Below are 19,919 nucleotides of genomic sequence, written 5' to 3'. Positions count from 1 at the left end.
AAAGTTATCGTTGTCCATGACAATCCGGAGTCAATCAGCTCGATTCGGAGGTGCACCAGGGCCCAGTCTCTGGATCTGCACTCACAGACCCGCCTGATTAAGGAGCTCTCGAACCTCGACCTTCTGGCTGAGAAGCACCGGCGTGAGGAGCAGGAAAGCGCGGCCAAGATGGTTGCGTTGGAGATCCAGACCGGGATGGCGCTGGAGCCGCCCAAGGTCAGGAGAATGACCATCCATACCGTGCCACAGAAGGAGGAACTGCCCAGCACGACAAGGTATGGCAGGGCCAGTAGACGTTATTCAGACATATCAGGCATGCCACTTAATTGAGGCGCCGATTTCATATAAGAATCCACGCTATGAGTTAGTCTCGACGGAGAATGTCACAACTAGGACAAAGTTAGCACAACTGAAAACTGTTTTCGTTTTCCCTCAAACAATACGTCGTCTCCACAATTCGAAACAAGTTTATTTCGCGTTGTATAGTTTATCTCCCTTAAACGCATGGTAGCGTTCATTTCTCTGCCGTCATTAGTGACTGGGTTGTACTGAAACTGTACCGAATGTTTTCTTCGTGATCAAAATCTGTATTAAACATACTCATTCCATTAAAAAGTGTTGAAATAACTTGTATCTAATTTGTCATCTTTCACTTGACGAGACAGCTGGACTGAGTGCATGATTGATTTGTGCTCACATATGCGTAAAACATATCCAATCAGCGTCTATCGTGTGCTAGCAAGGGCCTGGAGTGGGTTGTCACATCAACATTGCAAAGACACAACTAGCACTAGAATGTGCCAAGACAGTGCAGTTCGCATTGAGACGTCTTCTTCGAAAGCGACAGCTTATTTTGCATTCGTCGCGGGTAGATTGCTACAAGCTGATCGATGATTGAACGGCGTTTCTCTCTCTGTAACCATTCTCTGCAACTAACTAACGACCTTCTCACTTGGTTGCAGAGACGCCCGACCAGCCACCCAGGGAGACGCTGATGGTATCTTACGACAACCAAGCTCGCGGAGCAGCAGCCGATGGGGGGCTAGGAGTATACCCAATCTTTACAGGGCATCTCCCAGGGCAATGCAGAAGTTCTATTCCTTCTCAACACAAAACACCCCGAGACCGAATCCGGGCAAGGGCAAGGGCATGTTCCCAATTATCCCGCCATTTAGCCAAAGGTCCCCTCGTGTACAATTTGATCGGTCGTCAGGACGCAGGTCCAGTCGGGGTTCCCCAAGAAGGCGCCGGGACACTGGCTCGCCAAGGTCTCTCTCTCGGAGCATCAGCCGCGCGAATTCCAAAATAGCTGAAGACAGAGCCATGACACCTCTGTTGAACCATTTGAGAAAATTCCAAATAGAACTCCGGAACGAGGACCTGAAACTCAGAATACAGGCATTTCTTGCATCGTTTGACCAGCCCGAGATCAAGGTAGAGCATTCCGACTCCGATGAAGAGGAGGAGTGCCGGGGCTCGAAGAGGTTCTCGTACGCGACACTCCCTTCGTTACCTCCGAATAAATTCGTCATAGAATCGGCGCGGAGTGTGATTAACAAGTTTCCGTTGACGAAGACGCCGGAGATTCTTCGCGGACGACAGCTGTTGGATTCGAACCGGGTGGACTCTCTTGGGATGTGGACGGGAATCCAGTCGCCCTCTGACCTCCGCCAGATTTTAGATGAGTACGAGCGGCGCGTCTTGGACGGGTCGGACACCTCGTCAACAGAAAGCGAAGAGAGCGAAGAGGAGGACCTAGAAGCAGACGACTTGACGACTGTTTTCAAGAAACGGAAGAAAAAGTCCACGAAAGAAGGCTTGGAAAGGCTTCAGGAGGAAAGGCAGAAGCTGACAGGCCTGATGCGGAAGAAGTTCAAGCAGGTCGCCAAGGCAGCGTTGGCGGTGAAAAAGTTCAACTTCAATCCACCTGGGAATGTCCTGCGGAGCGCAAAAGTGAAATGAACGATGTTGACCTTTGAGTATATGGGCCTGTGGTTGTGACCCTTCAAGGTACTGACGAAGGTATGACAATATACGATTCGTCCGAAGAACTTGGCCTGGGGCCAGATGAGTGGTAGAGAGACGCGATGGTAGCTTTCCGTCTTCACAGCTTTTACAATCCCGTGCTACGTGGATAGTCTGTGCATAAACGTCACTTCGAAACCTCTCTATTTTCGACGTTGTGTGATTCTGATTGTTCATGCAGCAAGTGACGAAGATGTCCCCAGGGAAAGACCAGGAGTTATGATTGAATGATTTGACATGTTTAAGACGCCGCTATACTTTTTAAGTGTTTTTTCAGAACCTGAAAGATTGTTGCCAGACAAAGATGAAGAGTTTAATGTGCTAATTGTATAGATAAGATTTGTTAAAAGAATATTAAATGATGTGATCAGAATACCGGCACCCAGCTTTGCTTCATTCATTTCATCCATATTGTACATAAGAACTACATAAGAACAGACAGACCTGCGATCTTCTAGTCTATGTCTTAGAGTAACCATTAGGTTGTCACAACCATGTTCTAACTTCTCAGTCTTCTCTTTTGTGGCAACATCATCACAACCTTGTCTTGAGGAGGAAACAACATATTGGTCTTCTATTGAATGGAGCTGTGTCTCAACATTAGTTCATATACCAAAACTGTGTCACAACCTTGTCTTGAGGCGAATCTTCATATTGGTCTTCTATTGAATGGAGCTGTGTCTCAACATTAGTTCATATACCAAAACTGTGTCACAACCTTGTCTTGAGGCGAATCTTCATATCGGTCTTCTATTGAATGGAGCTGTGTCTCAACATTAGTTCATATACCAAAACTGTGTCACAACCTTGTCTTGAGGCGAATCTTCATATCGGTCTTCTATTGAATGGAGCTGTGTCTCAACATTAGTTCATATACCAAAACTGTGTCACAACCTTGTCTTGAGGAGGAAACAACATATTGGTCTTCTATTGAATGGAGCTGTGTCACAACATTAGTTCATATACCAAAACTGTGTCACAACCTTGTCTTGAGGAGGAAACAACATATTGGTCTTCTATTGAATGGAGCTGTGTCACAACATTAGTTCATATACCAAAACTGTGTCACAACCTTGTCTTGAGGAGGAAACAACATATTGGTCTTCTATTGAATGGAGCTGTGTCTCAACATTCGTTCATATGCCAAAACTGTGTCACAACCTTGTCTTGAGGCGAATCTTCATATTGGTCTTCTATTGAATGGAGCTGTGTCACAACATTAGTTCCAATACCAAAACTGTGTCACAACCTTGTCTTGAGGCGAATCTTCATATTGGTCTTCTATTGAATGGAGCTGTGTCTCAACATTAGTTCCAATACCAAAACTGTGTCACAACCTTGTCTTGAGGCGAATCTTCATATCGGTCTTCTATTGAATGGAGCTGTGTCTCAACATTAGTTCCAATACCAAAACTGTGTCACAACCTTGTCTTGAGGCGAATCTTCATATTGGTCTTCTATTGAATGGAGCTGTGTCACAACATTAGTTCCAATACCAAAACTGTGTCACAACCTTGTCTTGAGGCGAATCTTCATATCGGTCTTCTATTGAATGGAGCTGTGTCTCAACATTACTTCATATACCAAAACTGTGTCACAACCTTGTCTTGAAACAGAACCTTCACATCACAACTGCTCAAACAACAGACAATAACAGTACATTTTTTGTGTAAAATTTATCGTATTTATTTTTGCAATGTGATAATATAAATAAACACAGATTTCTATAAATATGTAAATAATGTATTTCTTCCTTGAAACATAGTCTTCTTTGCTTTGAAAAAATGAGTTAAATAGGTTTACGTAATCAGTATCAAATATTTTACAATAGATGAAGATTTTTGGTACAAAATGACATCATTTCCAACAACAAAATTTATAACGAGTCCATTTGTGATGCAAGCCATGGATTGTTTTTGAGCAAACTTATTATGAATAGATGATGAGCAGATCAGACGTGAATACATTTACTGCATAATTTCCGTGAATTGGTAGACCTTGTACATGCGATGATAAAGACAATTACCGGTAAATGCTCATGAAAATTTCACAGTTTGCAGGCTAGCTTGATTGAGATATCAGTTCCTCTACTCGGACTTATTTCAGTGAACATGAAAAACAGATACACAGAAGTAAACCGGTCCTGAGATTGGGAAACAGGGGTCCACACTTTCTCATGGTTTGCTCATCTTCAACATGACTGGATAGTGAATATCAGGATCATATACATCCTCACTAGTTTTCAACAGCTGTAAGGAGAGAAAAAATGTACCTGTAGTTATCTCACAGAGCAGGAATTAACAGAGAGTATTTGTCATGTCAACAGAAAACAAATCCCTCGGGGACATTCGATTGCCTTCAAATAGGACAAAGGTATCTTCTTACCACAACTTGCAGGTCCAATGATGGCCAACCTATCACATTTAGATTTCTATCCACACTCCATGCAAACCACAGTGTAAAAGCAGGACAAATGATGGGGCACAGCGACTTATTTTACATCAAGTCAAAAGGAAAGAGGGGCATGTCCTACTCTGCGGATCAGCGGTGCTTTATAGATGCCAATTTATGTACCACTCTGCGAGTCAAGGGTTACGAAATGGGCTAGGGTTCCTTACTTGTAGATGCTTCTCCCAAATCACATCATCATACTGTTCCACTTTCTCAATCTTGAAAAGACCAGACGCAAGATCAACAAACTTTTGGAATGTTGAGCCACGAGCTGGAGCAAATATTATGGCCTCTCCCTGTAAAAGAAGAAGTGGGTACAATCATCATCATCTATATAGGCATTGAGGCACTAGACAGGGATTTCTCAATGAATGATACAATAGGATCTCTTTATGAAGGACATCCTAAAAACTGACCATCAGAGTCATTACTAGAGAGGTGCCCTAGTAACAGAGGTCAATCTGAATGGAAATGACAGGTTTGGGACCTTAACTTACATCCTTAAAAGAAAGAGAGATGTATGCATTGGTTTTCCACATATTCTGCTCTGCAGCACTTATTTATGGATGAATTTTCACTCACCTCAGCTTTAAGAATACTGTGAATGGTCTTCGCCAAATCCTCCCGGAAGTCATCAAAGAATAAACTGGAACATGAGAATCACGTCTCAGTCAAAATGTGTACAGCTATGTCAAACAAATCTTACCAAGTCAAACTCGATCAACATAGGTCCAAATCACAATCACACCTAGGCTATACATGCACTTCCACCAAGCTCAAGATTATTTCAGAATGATATGCACTATATATATATATATCAAGATTTCAGAAAAGGGGCCAAACAACACACCAAATAACTCTGTAGGTTTTGGTTCACTCACCAGTCTGCACATATCACAATATCAAAGTGGTCCTCATACGCGGAGTATTTTTCATCCCAGCGAAGAGAACTGAAAAAATAAGAAAAGTGTCTATTATGCCTTGAAAGTCATGATGTTCAGTGCTTAATTACTGAGGACATGGTTTCAAAGACCTGGAAAGTCTGGGGAAGTGTCGAAAGGATTTTTGTAGACTTATTACATCTACAGTAATGAAGCAATGGCTCAATCGTACGGCTTAGATAAAGCAACTTCCAACGAATGATGATAATGCTCACCAAGTTTTTACTTCAGTCTGGTCAAATTTGGACTGATTTCTATCAACAATGCGTTGTATATCTGAAACAGAATAAGAAACATGAGTATTGACATCTATTGAAGTAGTCTTCATGTGAACTGGGGGTGTTGACACTTTAGTTAAAATGACCAGTAATTTTAGACTAAGCTTGCCATTTGCGCCCTATTAGAATTGAACAGATAATCTTCAAGTTCTGTGTGAAGCTGATTATTTCAGATGGATAAGCTACTTGATGTCTTCTTACTCATTCTTTAGCCAGTACTAGACAGAGACATTCAGCGAAAGTGGCTAAAGGCTGGAATAGAGGCATAAAACGACTGTAAACTTATGTCCTGTCCAGGATGAAGATGTCTCAACAAACTAGGTAAGTTAGTCCTCTTATACTCTTCTCTTCTGTATGGTAACTTACTGCGTATAGACTTCTCATTGCCATCTGTTAGAATGACTTCATTTGCCTCGGTACCAACTGCAACCTACAAATACAAAGACAAATAATTGTCAAGTTAGACTCTGCACTTTCAATACAACTTTTGCCGATCCTCATAAAATAATGCATTAATTTGAATGACAGGCTGAAAGGACAGTGAAAAGAAAAACTTACTGCAACTCCTGCTAAGCATGTCATGCCACCCCCTAATTCACATACATTTTTCTTCCTGCAAGACAAATGCAACAAATGAAATTAAGAATTTTTGGAACATCCTGAGGTTTCGTCCTTGGAATGTACAAATTGTTTCCAGTATTTTACAAGTGAAACTTCTATAAAGGCATGAGTGAATAACCTACTGTTGACTCCCCAACCCTTCTTCAGCAATAGATGCACATGAAAAATGGCAAAAGATGAATCAATGTTTCACTATACTTACTTAAATTTGGCTGGATCCCCTAAACAATAATATGTCAGCACTTCTTCTGATGGCCAGATACCTGAAACATACATGTTGAAATTTTTTAGGGTGTCTTGTACAAAGAGAACTGATCTCTACACAGTGTAGGCTGCCTTTAGTATACTGCCAACATGAAAGGACAAGTCCTTGTCAGTGCTAACATGGTTTTGAACCCCTCTTATTTGAATTAGAGCACAGGAAAAACAACTTACAGACATTTCCAGTATTGTTGAAGCCAAGGAAATCTCCAAGTTTGAGGGTCCCAGTCAACTGACTGAAAAGAGAATACATGATTTACAATGCTATCATACATACAATAAGAGTAGCTAACGCTGGCTCATATAAAGAATGATGATATTTTGTAGGTCAGTATTAAATTCCTTGCATACCCACACTGGACTCAAGTCATGAAACATTCAGTGGTAGATGATCAGATACTAGTAAAATAGTGACCTCGTCTTATCTTAGTTAATAACTCAGTCGCCACACAAACCATAACTATCTGGGTGAAGAGACTTACCATATATCAGCTTCAAACTGCTGACATTGCTTGCACGTAAAATGAAACCAAAGATATTCTTCATCTTGCTCAGGATGACTTGTTTCATTTGCTGCATCTGTATTCGGGATGACCTTGGTTGACAGGAGGTCGAAGCTTAGAAATCTTCTGACTGAAACTGCCGTCCTCCTGTCATCAATCTTTTGTTCTGCAAGTGCCTGTGGAAAAAACCAGTTTAGAGAACTGAATCTTACTTTTTTTATGCCTTTCTAAGCAAATTGCAAATCCAATGTAGCGTAAGCGGTGGTTACCGGTAGTTTTTTAAAGAAAAAATAAAGACCTATGGGGGGGGGGGGGTTAAGATGAAACCATGTGTATTCTACTATACTTCCACAACATTTTCACATATTTCTCACTAATTGGAAAACCCTGGACCCACGTCATCTCATAAAGCCAAACGAACTTTGCCTCTGGTGTTCTGCAGTAGTGACTATCAGCTGAGAGCCAGATCAATGGACCTCTTGTAATATTAGTTCCAAAATTATCTGATAGGTGGCGTGGCCTCGCAAATCATTTATGAATGACATTTTTAGCAGGTTAATTGCAATATAATCGAAGCTTCTGGACCACCAAATTCAATCAAGTATACATCACGATGATCTCTAAAATATAGGCTATTATAAGATTATACCTTTCCCAACATTTTCCACCGAAGGCGAGCAGTAGCTGACCTATTCTGTGGCTTTTTTACCCCTCGAAAATTCGCACTTTCCGCCATCTTCAACTTTTTCGATTTGAAGAAGAAGGCATCGATACAGCGAAACATTCTTCAATAGTCACAAATTGAAAAAATAACATATGATTGGCAATTAGTTCAAAGGTCCGGGTTATCACTCTCGTTGTAGTAAAGTGAGTTAAACATTGGTAATTTACTTTTTCTGGTATAAACGCATCGGCTTTGAATTCTAGTGGCTAGCTCTGTATCTGAGTTGTGATGGAAGCAAAATGGTGATAATGTTTTGAATTTGTGGTGATGACACTCACTGAAATCACCCCCCGTCGCTTTATTTCTGCTGGGTTGCGAAATAATTCATCATGGTGAAGATTGCTGTTCTTGGTTGTGGCCTCATGGGCATAAAGATTGCTGGTAAGATCTTTGAAATGATCCCTAAAAGGTCTGGTTTGGAAAAGAGAAAAGTGTCCGACACCATCATACCATAACCATGCAGTATGCACACTCACACGTACTGTACTCACCCTGACACTCAGATCTAGATGCTCAGTTCACTGACACTGTCACTGATGTGGGTGATGACTGAGGCGTCTGAGAGCATGAGACTGAGAGAGTGAGACAGAGTGAGAGTCGGACTGGCAGCTAACATGACTATAAGAACAACCTACTGTAGTATTGAACAGACAGTGAGACACTGAGACAGTACAGCTACAGGGTGTCACAGTCATGCAGAGAAATGGAACACAATTTGCCCTAACAGGATTACGCCCCCCCCCCCTCCCTCATGCACAGTTCTTTTCGAATTGCTATAAAAAATCCAACTTGCTATAGGTTATAGGTACACTAGTATTCATGGCAAAGAATGAAACTTCTTTATGTTTTGATTCATACTTTTCAGGGGAACTAGCATATCATGGCCATCGGGTCAAAATATATGATCACAACATCAATAGTCTCAACAGTACATATGAGAGAATTGAAGAAGACAAAAAAGCACTGAGGGAGGGCGGTCTCATGACACATAAAAACTTTGTGGTAAGTACTTCGTTCTTGAGTTGCTTGGCCACAGAACTAAAACGAAATTTGTGAAATGCCTAGTACAGTGGAACATCCTGTAGCACTAGCAGACTCCTCTCTAATAAGGACATTCTCTCTATTAAGGAAATTAGTATTGATCCCAAACTGGTTGTCTCCATTCAATTCCACCTCTGTTATCGAACACCTCTCCTTTAAAAAGGACAGCACTTAGAACGGTTCAGCTGTATTGTGAAGTTAACAAGTAAAGATGATGAGTTTAAAGGCGGCAGCCAGCGTAGGTCAGAATAAGTTGCACGAAGTCACCAATATCCCAATGTTACAGTGACAGTTCATCAAAACTATTCAGGCTGGTAGAAGGAATGCTGTTAATCAGATACAACACAGACCCCTAACTGTGCCTATAAGTGCTTGAAGATGATATGAATGAGCCCCTTGCTACTGCCTATTGTTCCCCTTTAACATTCTTTTATGTCTTTCATCTTGTGACTCAAGTATTATGGCTTATTCTTTCAAACAAAAATGGGAATGCAGATATTCCTTCCAAGACCAACAATGGGTTGTAATTTCTGGTCTTTCAAGTTCAATTCTATGACTGCTTATTTCTATCCCAATTTCAGGGTCAGATACTATGTATGAGTCGACTTGAGGAGACTGTCAATGATGCTGAGTTTATACTTGAGGCTGTGATAGATGATATGGAAGTCAAGAAAGCATTATTTGAAAGTAAGAGACACTCACCTTTCTCCTTGGCAATTGTTTTGATCAATCCTTGTAGACCCCATGCTTTCTTCATTCCACTTGTAGGTTGTCAAGGACCTTCTCTGTACGGGTTTCTGGTGTCATGTATGTTGGCCTCTATAGTTGCCAGTCAAAGCGTTCTCAGGTTGCGGGAGTCAAAATGTCCCTCTTAAGATTCTGTCTGAAGAACAGTCGACCTCTGTCGAGTGAGATATTATTGTTTATCTTCATGTGTTCATCTTGACTTACACATTTGTATGTTTCTAAATGCACTGGAGAGATCAAATGTATGATGTTTAAATTTACTTCTTCTGTGTAAAATGGGTCGAATCTCAACATATCTATTCAGGAGCTTCACAAATTTCACGATAGTTTTATGCAATTTCTTATTTCGATGTGGTTTTTTTGCAGAGGTTGCCCAGTGCTGCCCACCAGAAGCTATCATCACAACCAACTCACTCAGGTTAGATGTTTCAGCTATTGCTGAAAAGTCTAGAAAACCCAGTGTAAGTTATCTTTGCTGACAGTTCTCCTGAAACATTCTTTATTCACCTGCAGACTAACACTAGAAATAGCTATGGCTTATTGTAGAGAAGACAAATACAGAAGAACCTTTCTGTTAAAGACACCCTGACCTTGGGGACTGACTAGCTGTCCTTCATAGAACAGTTTGAATGGAAATGACCAATTTAGGACCAGAATGGGTGTCCTCTTAATATAAAAATGATGTCTAGTAAAGGTTGTCTATGGCCAGGAAGGAGAAGTCTGCAACAACTTTCTGTCCAAATGGATGAGGTCTTTGCTTGCCCTAGCGTAGGCATAAGTTACAAGGAATCTTGGTTTGACATCTCATTCAGAGGTCGAGGCAATCTACATGTATGTAAAGTGACCTGTCACAAGATTGCAGGGGATCTGTCTGCATCAATTCCATAATTTTGACTGATCTTTTCTTTTCAGAGAACTATGGGTCTTCGCTTTCTTTACCCTGTCTACTATATTCCTGAAGTTGAAATCACACCAAATAAATATACCTCTGCTGTTGCAATAGAAAAAGGTAGGTGTTCCCTATGTATGTTTGTAGCCTATGGGTCAGAGGGACCTGTTTTGGCTCTTCATCAATGTCCATTGATTGCCTTCTGACATGGTGGCTATTTTTGACGTGGGTCCTCTCTTGTCTGACGTCATGGAAATGCTCACCCACCTGGCAGAAAGTACTGTACCTGACCTGACATTGTTCCACTCACGTCCCTGAAAACAATCTATTAACAGTGTTGCACTTTGTATTTTCAGTGCGTGTACTCCTTGAGCAGATGGGTAAAACACTGTTTTTTAGATCTGGCGATGAACCTCTCATTCTTACAGAAGAGCAAAGAGAAGAAAGAAAGAAAGGTAATGAAAATTTTTGTGACATTTTGCTCATGTTCTGAATCTGTCTTCACCTGGGGCTGGGCTGCTACCCCACTGAGTGGGCAAGGAAACTAAGTGTGATCTTTGAGACAATTGAGGCTCGGGGGCCCTCCCATAGAAGAATCAAAATTCAAAATATGCATTTCCTGGACATCTAGATTGCTGAAAGCAGAAAAAGAGGCAAGCCACCCAAGATTTGTTAAATGCAGAGTAGCCATAAACAGAGATGGTGTCTGTAACTCTGATGGGAATGTGAGAAGAAGTCACAATCATGATCCACCGAAATGTGAAGTCACCTGAACATCAGCGTACTTAGTCAAAAGTGCCATGGACAAAATAATCAGCAGGAAGATTTTCCAGCTTGTGAATAGATAAAACCAATTTGAAAGTTCCTTTTCATTACTTCAGCAAGGTTTGACCAAATCAAAAACACTTCAGGCCTTGGGCTGATGTTACAAGGAATGATTCCTGCTCTCCATCACAAAGGCAATGTTCAGCCCGTCCAAGATGATGAAGACTATGGTAAGACTCATACACTTTTATTCGATTTACTTGTTTTATTTACACATTCACCCTGGAGAATCAGTTCCCCAAGAAGAATAGTTGTGTACTTTTTAAACCTTTCAGGTCCGATTGTCACTCTAGCAACAATCAACATTCGTGCTTGTACTATAAGTTGTGTTCCATTTACACCAGGTGGAGACACTTGATATCAAAGGACAACATTCTTGCTTTAAATCCCTGTTTATGGTCTGGAGGGCAATCTCAATGGCTTAGGGGCCAAAGCTAATTACTGTGCCCGAAAGAATTTGTGGCCCCCTCTGAATTTTATACCCCTTAATGTTCAGAAGTATGTGAAGCTTGTAATTCCTGGTCAAATTGGGTAACCACCTCTGCATGGTTGAGTATTAGTAATAGTTCTTGGAGTGTAGGCCCTGTGCATGTGTAGGCCTAGCGGGATTCCAAGCCGTGGGTGTACTGACTACTGTAAAAAGAAGACATAAAAATTCCTTATGAAATGAAATAAACTGGCAGTGAAAACTGGCCTAGTTGAAGACGAAGTGAATGAATTCCCTGTTGAGTTGTACATGCCTCAGCTGGAACATTATTCAGCATAATAAAACACAATATAACTTTTTTCGTACTAATGAAATCTAATAATGTCAGAAATTGCAGAAGAATATGCTTTACAATAAGATCTTATTCTTATTACAATTCTTGTGCTATGTGTATGATGATAGCAAATATTGTCTTGTTTCCATTCTGGTCAAAGACGATGCCTGGCATGGCCATGATCTGGGGATTCTCTGTGTCCGGGGAAAGGAACTTAAGAGGATATTGTAACTTACAAGAACCCCCATTGAAGGTTTTTATACCCCAGGAAAAGGGTGTGCCCATAATTATATGACATGTACAAAGCCTACACAAGCCTCAACACATGACAATCCAACACTATAATTTACCAACTTTGTGGTCTGGAACCAATTGAGCAAATGGGTTTCTCCTCGGTGTTTTGGGAGATTTGTTTCTTAGTTACCTCCTGGGGTCAAAGTGACTTTTTGATGTTCATGGGATAGTGGCATAGTAGTTGGAGCGGTGCGGGGAGTCATGACAGTGATTGTCCATTGGGCCATTATCCTATCTGTGGAATGTCACTAAACCATTAGGTGGCAGACTGATCAAGCCGTTCATGTCACTGTGGTCAAAGACTGCAACTGTGTGTTTTATTTTACTTTGACTTCAATTTCAGAATACATGTGCAGCGATTGATTCAGATAGATAGAATATTGTCCTTGAACTTGACTGGCTACTATTTGGTCATACATTGACTGAAAATATGTATATCTATTATAGCCAGTGTTTGACTCAATGTTATCAAATATCATGAGTGAGACAGCACCACATTTTATGTCCTGGCTACTTGTTGTAAAAAAGGGCCTCCAAAACAGTTCAGTCCTCATGTCCAAAAATTTGGTTACTTGATCAAAACTTGGCTAACAAAGTGTAGATTGTTCTGAATTGGCTCGACTAAATTCTGGATCGCATGGATGGGCATGAGGCATACACACCATTCAGTTCCAAGGTCTTTTTAGACATATGGCCCCACCATTCTTTAGGAAAAATGAGTGCAATGCAAAATCCAATACCTATAGATATTTAATCTTTGGCAATACAAAATAATGAGGGGCCTAGAATTATTGAGATAAAAAAACATCTTTCCTATATATGGCCTGATATTATAGTGATAATAGTCAGGTAGCAAGACTATGTCACAATTAACCTTGAAATTTGCATAATTCTGGTTAAAACCTCAGTGGTGTTTTCTGATATGAGTTAAACTTTGACTTGCTGAGATTGTACTTTTCAGGTCGAACGATCACTTGCTATTGAGGTGGCACTGACTGTGTTAGGGACCTTATCAAAATAAACTTTGAGCCTAGAAAATGAATATTTCTAGCTTCTCTATAACCCCCCCCCCCCCTTAGACTAAAAATGGATAGGACAGTTTCAACAAACTTGGAATGATGAAGCCAGATGGGTATGAAAACGAAATTTCGGTTATGAAAATAAAATTGTTTCGTTTGTTATAGGCTTCAGCTTGTCACTAGCTTGCCTTAACTTTGGCTAAGAGGGTTAAAAACCGTTTACATGATACATGTACATGCTATGTGTCAACGAGGCCCAGGGCGTGGGCTGTCCTATTGATGACTTCCCTGCACATGTTACTAATTGACTGTGTTGTAGGCCTAATATGCTGTTTGCTTCTCGGTATTTAAGTATTTATTATTGACCTATCACCTCTATAAAACATCCTAAGAGGCTTAGTGAAATGCCATAAACCTTTGTTTCTATTTGTTATAACTTGATTAAGTATAGGAGAATCAATAGAGTGTGTGTGTCCTCTTAACAGAATATGTCCACTTGGGGAGGATCCATTTTTGAAGGAACACCCAATACATTACTATGATGCTGCACATTAAGTCTATTCTAGAAAATTCCTACTAAACATTATGTCACACACAATTGTCACGTGGAGTCAACAGAATTTTTCAATATGATGAGAAAGCCCTAAACTTGACCAACCTGTTACTGTTAATCTTCATATGGGAAGATACTCTAAACCACCTCCTACTTGAAACCTACTTGAAAGCTGGGTGAAATAATCAGGGCAGGTTCTAGAATTTGTTGAGCAGACAAATTATTTCACTTTCAGACCAAGTTTTTATACTATGAAGTCTCTCCGGTGACAGCCTTTGGCAGAGAGGAGTAAATGCATAGTCTGTGTACCATATTAAACTGATCACGGCAAGCATCAGGCACCCAGTTTCTCATCACTGGTCTATCTTTTTTACTTTTTCAACAAAACTTACCATGCTCTCTGTTTACCAAAGATTTTGAAGAGAGAATGTGGTCTTTGAAGGAGACTTTTAAATGCTCTTGAATCAGAACTAGTTCTCAAGTACAACAATTTCCATTCAGTTTCAGTGCATTTGTCAAGTATCCGAAGTGCCTGCAAGTCCTAGGGCAAGTTATTTGCCTTTAGTGTACTGGTGATACAAGTGTCTGACCATTTTTTAAGGATCTCTGTGCATACTGATTGTGTCAAGAAATGTGTATCACTTATATTGATACGCTCTGTAGTACGAGACCGCCATACCTTTCTGAAGATATTAAGCTGTTGTAATAACGCTAAAAGTTCCTCTAAGGCCTATCAGGTCTGTGGAGTTATTGAGTCGAAAGGTTTGTCAATCTTAGAGCCTATCTGCCTTGACGGCATTGGCATTGTAAGCGAACCTTGATCCTGGGCCTTTATGGCTCGTGGCAAGAAAATAAAAGGTGCATACCTTTGTCAGAAATCAATGAATGCCCTGCCTGACCCAAGTCTATCAAATACAGTCTTTACTGAATGATATAATATCGGCACCTCTAGTATTTCACTGTCACTATCGTAAACTTTCCAGAGCTTTTGTTCAAAATACCCATATTTAACTCTTGCAGTATTGGCACTATAAAACATTCAATGGCTTCCATGCCTGTCGCCTGTTTAAAGGGAGGTTCGGCATCGCAAGTCCTCATGTTTCTGAAAAACCTCCAGAAGCCCCTCCCCCACTCACATCTCTGTCTCCCTACTTGTGAAAACAGTATCAAAATCTCTCATGTTCTTTTTCGTTGTATCGTTTCAGTTCCCTCGATGAATGACTCAGAACGGGATTGTGCAATCTGTATGGATCACAAGCGTGACTCGCTACTGTGTCCGTGCCATCACATGGTCACGTGTAACGACTGTGCCAAGCTGCTGCTGAATCGGAGAGATGGATGTCCAATATGTCGAAAAGAGATCGCAGAAATAATCAAAGTGTATCACTCTTAGCTTTAAAAATTGTGTAAAATAGGACACGTAGGGTGTGAAATATGTTGGTTTTTCATTCAAAATTGACTTCAGCAGGACTGTGGCTTATCCAAAGATAATGAGCGAAGAACTATAAACTACAATCACACTTGATCAGATCAGAATGTAACCAGTTGGGAACTATTGCCACTGCTGCAAGTTTGAGGAGGGTGATTTCCTTCAGGGTTCATAAGACGGTGAGGATAGGCTGAATAATGTACCAAGTATATTTTTAATTAAGTTTGAAATGACATGTAGAGAAGAGCCTCTCTATCATGGACACTCTAGGGACTGACAAGTGCTGTCCATAATGGAGAGCAGTCCTGATTACAGAGGTGAAATTCAATGAAAATGCTCATCTCCCGACAAAAACAGTGTCCTTAATAGAGAGGGTGTCCTGCTAAGAGAGGTGTCCACTAAGAGAGGTTCCACTTTACTTGAGCAGGGGACATAGTTCTCAGCCCCTTGACCCAGTTTGTTTTCAAAACATTTTCTTTGCACCACTTTTCATGTAGGAAATTCAAGTAAATCTGGTCAAGATGCACTTGAGGTAAGTATTGTGCAGGTCTGCATCGTGGCAGGGTATAGTGGACGATTGTTATTGTCGAAAAGTGATAAAAATGTTTGCAAATCCTTGCAGTGTTTTCACTGGAGAAGATTGTAATGCCACTAAACACACAGCAAGATGTTGAAGTGGTCTTCGTGTTATATTGTTTCACTTATCCGTCCACACATTTCTGGTCATTGTACTAAAGGCATCTTTTAAATTCTAGTTATCCTTTTATGCTTTATTTTATAGTATGTGATGTACATTTTACTTTGAATAGAAATGAGACTTTTTGTCTCTCTTTAAGATTGGGTGATATGAATAAAGACTAGCAATTGCTTTTACTGAAAACCCCATGTACATTTACACTAGGCCTTTCTGTACAAAACTGAAGTAAAATCATTTACTAGTCTTTATTCATATCACCCATTGTGTTAATCTGTCCTTATAAATCTTTGATAATATTATCTACATGTATTTGATAAAGTTACTGTTCCTGTAAGCTATTACATTTAGACATTGGTAATCAAGCTTAAGTTCGGGTCTCAGATGTCCTTTCTGAACAATCAAATAGTTAATCTCTAAAACACAACTTAAAGGGAGCTCCTTTGGAACTGTTTAGTGCAGATAGCCATGTATATCATCTAAGATCACAAAACCCAGTAATTATACAACTAGAAGAAGTGAGAACGTTTATAAACATTTGATGCTTTGCAGTATTTCACCGCAGATCCTGAACTGGAAACCTGGAAGTTTTCCAGATTTCAAGAATACTTAACACACAAGGCATGGGCCTTGGACACTCTGCCAAATATGAAGGTTTTGGGGGCTAATTCTCACTCACTCATGCATATATGTAAAGTAAATTACATCACTGATGCACTGTGTGTTCTTCCTACAAAGACCAATTGACATTCCTGAAGGGAATGATGTAACATTGTTCCAATTCCAACAGAATTCTTTGAGGAGTTCCTGTATGCACTGCTGGCCATCACTAATCACGTTACAGATATTAGGGGCAGATCCAAGACTCAGAGTTAAAGTGGGAACTCCACCCTCACTTTTCTACATTTCAAGTTCAAACAAAGAATTCTAAGATAACTAGGTGCCACAATATGCCAACCAAGGGAGGAGCATGCATGTTTATGACGCAGGTAAACATGTTTGGTGAGACATTCAGTACAGATAGTGAGGTATCAATTTCTAATCTAAAACACCTCAAAATATATAAAAAGAGATTTTGACTTCTTCCATACAGCCAAGGCAGTTATGTACATGTATGCTCAAACTATAACCGTTGCCATGCAAAATCAGCCAAAGTGCTTAGTAAATAGTAAACAACACTTTTCTGCAACCAAGGTGTTTAGGAATTCAAGACCACAACATGCCCAGAATGTCTGCATGATGTGAGCACTCACTTGAAAATGAGATATTGAAAGTGGAGTGATACAAAAAGTATGATGAATGAACAATAGATTCACCAAGCATGCATCACACAGGTGCTTTAAGTTTCAGCTGAGTGCATTAGAAGTGCATTTATATACATCAGAAGGAATTTCCATCGACTTTTGAAGAATTCAACCCCTATTCCTCTTGTACACACCCACACCAATAGGTTCACTAAACGATTTAAGGATGAGCCAAATAAGGCCATACCTTTCTAATTGTGCGTTCGTTATAACCTATTATGTGCCTGCCCCCTGGGTGTTGGCACAAAAAGGAAATGGTGCCAAATAACATCAAAATGACTTACTTTAGCATTAATGCTTATGGTTGTATTCAATTCTGTATGTATAGTAAAGGATTTGTCTAACATTACAACCAAGGATCTATGCATGCAATTAATAGCATTAAAGTGGTGACCACGACATGAAGATATACTGCACTCTGTCAAGGACCGATGGATTTTGATTCAATCCAACATTAGTGTCCCTGGATATAAAGTTTTTTCCGATCTGATCTTCACCCAACCAATCCAAACATGTTCCTATACCCAGTGCTAAAATTATAGTCCTGGTGGCACCAATACAACATTTCTGTAAAATTGCCCAGCAAATTTTTATTCTACGTTATTTAGATAACTGTCATTAATCCAAAAAAGACTCATTGAGACATTAATGTCATCAAGCGATGGATAAACAACATAACCAAATATAAAATGACCCAGAAATATGATTTGATTGATAAAATGTTCATTATGGAATCCTGAAATATTTCAAGTCACATTATAGCTAATCGCTCAGAAAAAAAGTCACTATAAGCAATATTGCCCCAAAATTCATCAATGCAGATCCAAAAACAGATAGAACAGGAATGGACTAATTATCAAAAGGGTTATCTGGACAAAGGGCAGAGAACATACATTTCGTCCATACATGCTTTTAGCACTCTACATGTGAGTCTATGTATAGTAAGTGTTAAATCTTTGAAAATAAATGTATGTATCAAAGTTATGTATGTAATGTAGCAAAAAATATTTTATTTGTGTGTATTTGTTTTGTAAACATCCACCAATGTGATATCAATAAACTGTATAAAACGTCATATCCTGGGTTTTCCTTCACTGTAAGTCTTGTGTACTTCTCATGTCCAAAGTCAGGCCAATAGATAGATCACTTGCAAGATGTCAGCATCGGGGAAATGCAGCAGGGCCATGTCGCTTGTGACATCTGAAATTCTACCAGACTTTACAACTGATGTGGCTCTGTTGAGGTTTCTGATGCCGTCTGCCATAGCATCATGCAAGTCATTTCCTAATGGCTGATACAGGACAACTGATTGGGTTGTAAATCCTCCAATGCCTTCAAGTACTACCTGAAGTACGACTTGGGTGGTACCTGATACCACACAACCAGCTACCGGTTGTGAAAGACAGGGGACTATTCCTCTTACACCAGCCACAGATTATGAAAGACCGGGGACTGCACTTCCTGCTAAACCAGCTACTGGTAGTGAAAGACAGGGGGATTATACCTCCTGCTTCACCAGCCACAGGTTGTGAGAGGCAGCAGACCAAGTTGTGAAGGCATGGGTCTATTCTTCTTACTACACCAGCCACAGATTCTGAAAGACTGGGGCCGTACCTCCTGCTTCACCAGCTACTGGTAGTGAAAGACCAGAATCTATACCTCTTGTTTCAACAGCCACAGGTTGTGAGAGACAAAGGACCAAGTTGTGAAACACAGGTGGCTATTCATCCTGCTACACCATCCGCAGATTGTGAAAGACTGGGACCGTACCTCCTGCTACACCAGCTACTGGTAGTGAAAGACCAGAGACTGTACCTCCTGCTTCAACAGCCACAGGTTGTGAGAGACAGCAGACCAAGTTGTGAAGGCAGGGGTCTATTCTTCTTACCACATCAGCCACAGATTCTGAAAGACTGGGACCGCACTTCCTGCTTAACCAGCTACTGGTAGTGAAAGACAGGGGGACTATACCTCCTGCTTCACCAGCCACAGGTTGTGAGAGACAGCAGACCAAGTTGTGAAGGCAGGGGTCTATTCTTCTTACTACACCAGCCACAGATTCTGAAAGATTGGGACCGTACCTCCTGCTACACCAGCTACTGGTAGTGAAAGACCAGAGACTATACCTCCTGCTTCAACAGCCACAGGTTGTAAGAGACAGCAGACCAAGTTGTGAAGGCAGGGGTCTATTCTTCTTACTACACCAGCCACAGATTCTGAAAGACTGGTACCGTACCTCCTGCTTCACCAGCTACTGGTAGTGAAAGACCAGAATCCATACATCTTGTTTCAACAGCCACAGGTTGTGAGAGACAAAGGACCAAGTTGTGAAACACAGGTGACTATTCCTCCTGCTACACCATCCGCAGATTGTGAAACACCGGAGACTGCACCCCCTGCTTGACCAGCTACTGGTAGTGAAATACCATAGACTATAACTCCTGCTTCACCAGCCACAGATTGTGAGAGACAGCGGACCAAGTGGAGAAGGCAGGGGTCTACTCCTCCTGCTTCATCAGCTGCAGATTGTGAAAAGGCAGGGGACTGTTCCTCCTGCTA

General features: G+C 40.7%; 2 protein-coding genes across 2 annotated transcripts; one reads left to right on the top strand and one right to left on the bottom strand.

The window, feature by feature from the left end:
• Positions 1-3,721: 3,721 nt before the first annotated feature.
• LOC135484996 (calmodulin-lysine N-methyltransferase-like) lies at positions 3,722-7,821 on the bottom strand. Its single transcript, XM_064766722.1, has 11 exons — positions 7,730-7,821; positions 7,060-7,256; positions 6,752-6,813; positions 6,519-6,579; positions 6,254-6,308; positions 6,062-6,125; positions 5,633-5,693; positions 5,358-5,426; positions 5,059-5,122; positions 4,644-4,772; positions 3,722-4,274 (listed from the first exon to the last, which is right to left on the bottom strand). The coding sequence occupies exons 1-11, from the start codon at positions 7,814-7,816 to the stop codon at positions 4,200-4,202; spliced, it is 924 nt and encodes a 307-aa protein (XP_064622792.1). The 5' UTR covers positions 7,817-7,821; the 3' UTR covers positions 3,722-4,199.
• A 217-nt stretch (positions 7,822-8,038) lies between these two features.
• On the top strand, positions 8,039-18,425 carry LOC135485439 (probable 3-hydroxybutyryl-CoA dehydrogenase). The gene is made up of 8 exons (XM_064767449.1): positions 8,039-8,185; positions 8,670-8,806; positions 9,427-9,532; positions 9,959-10,053; positions 10,505-10,601; positions 10,838-10,936; positions 11,363-11,476; positions 15,139-18,425. The coding sequence occupies exons 1-8, from the start codon at positions 8,134-8,136 to the stop codon at positions 15,324-15,326; spliced, it is 888 nt and encodes a 295-aa protein (XP_064623519.1). The 5' UTR covers positions 8,039-8,133; the 3' UTR covers positions 15,327-18,425.
• The last annotated feature ends 1,494 nt before the right edge of the window (positions 18,426-19,919 follow it).

The sequence above is a fragment of the Lineus longissimus genome, chromosome 3, assembly GCF_910592395.1.
Source record: "Lineus longissimus chromosome 3, tnLinLong1.2, whole genome shotgun sequence".
Classification (NCBI taxonomy): Eukaryota; Metazoa; Nemertea; class Pilidiophora; order Heteronemertea; family Lineidae; genus Lineus; species Lineus longissimus.
The sequence above is the reverse complement of the archived record's forward strand: the minus strand, read 5'-3'. Positions and strand labels throughout refer to the sequence as shown.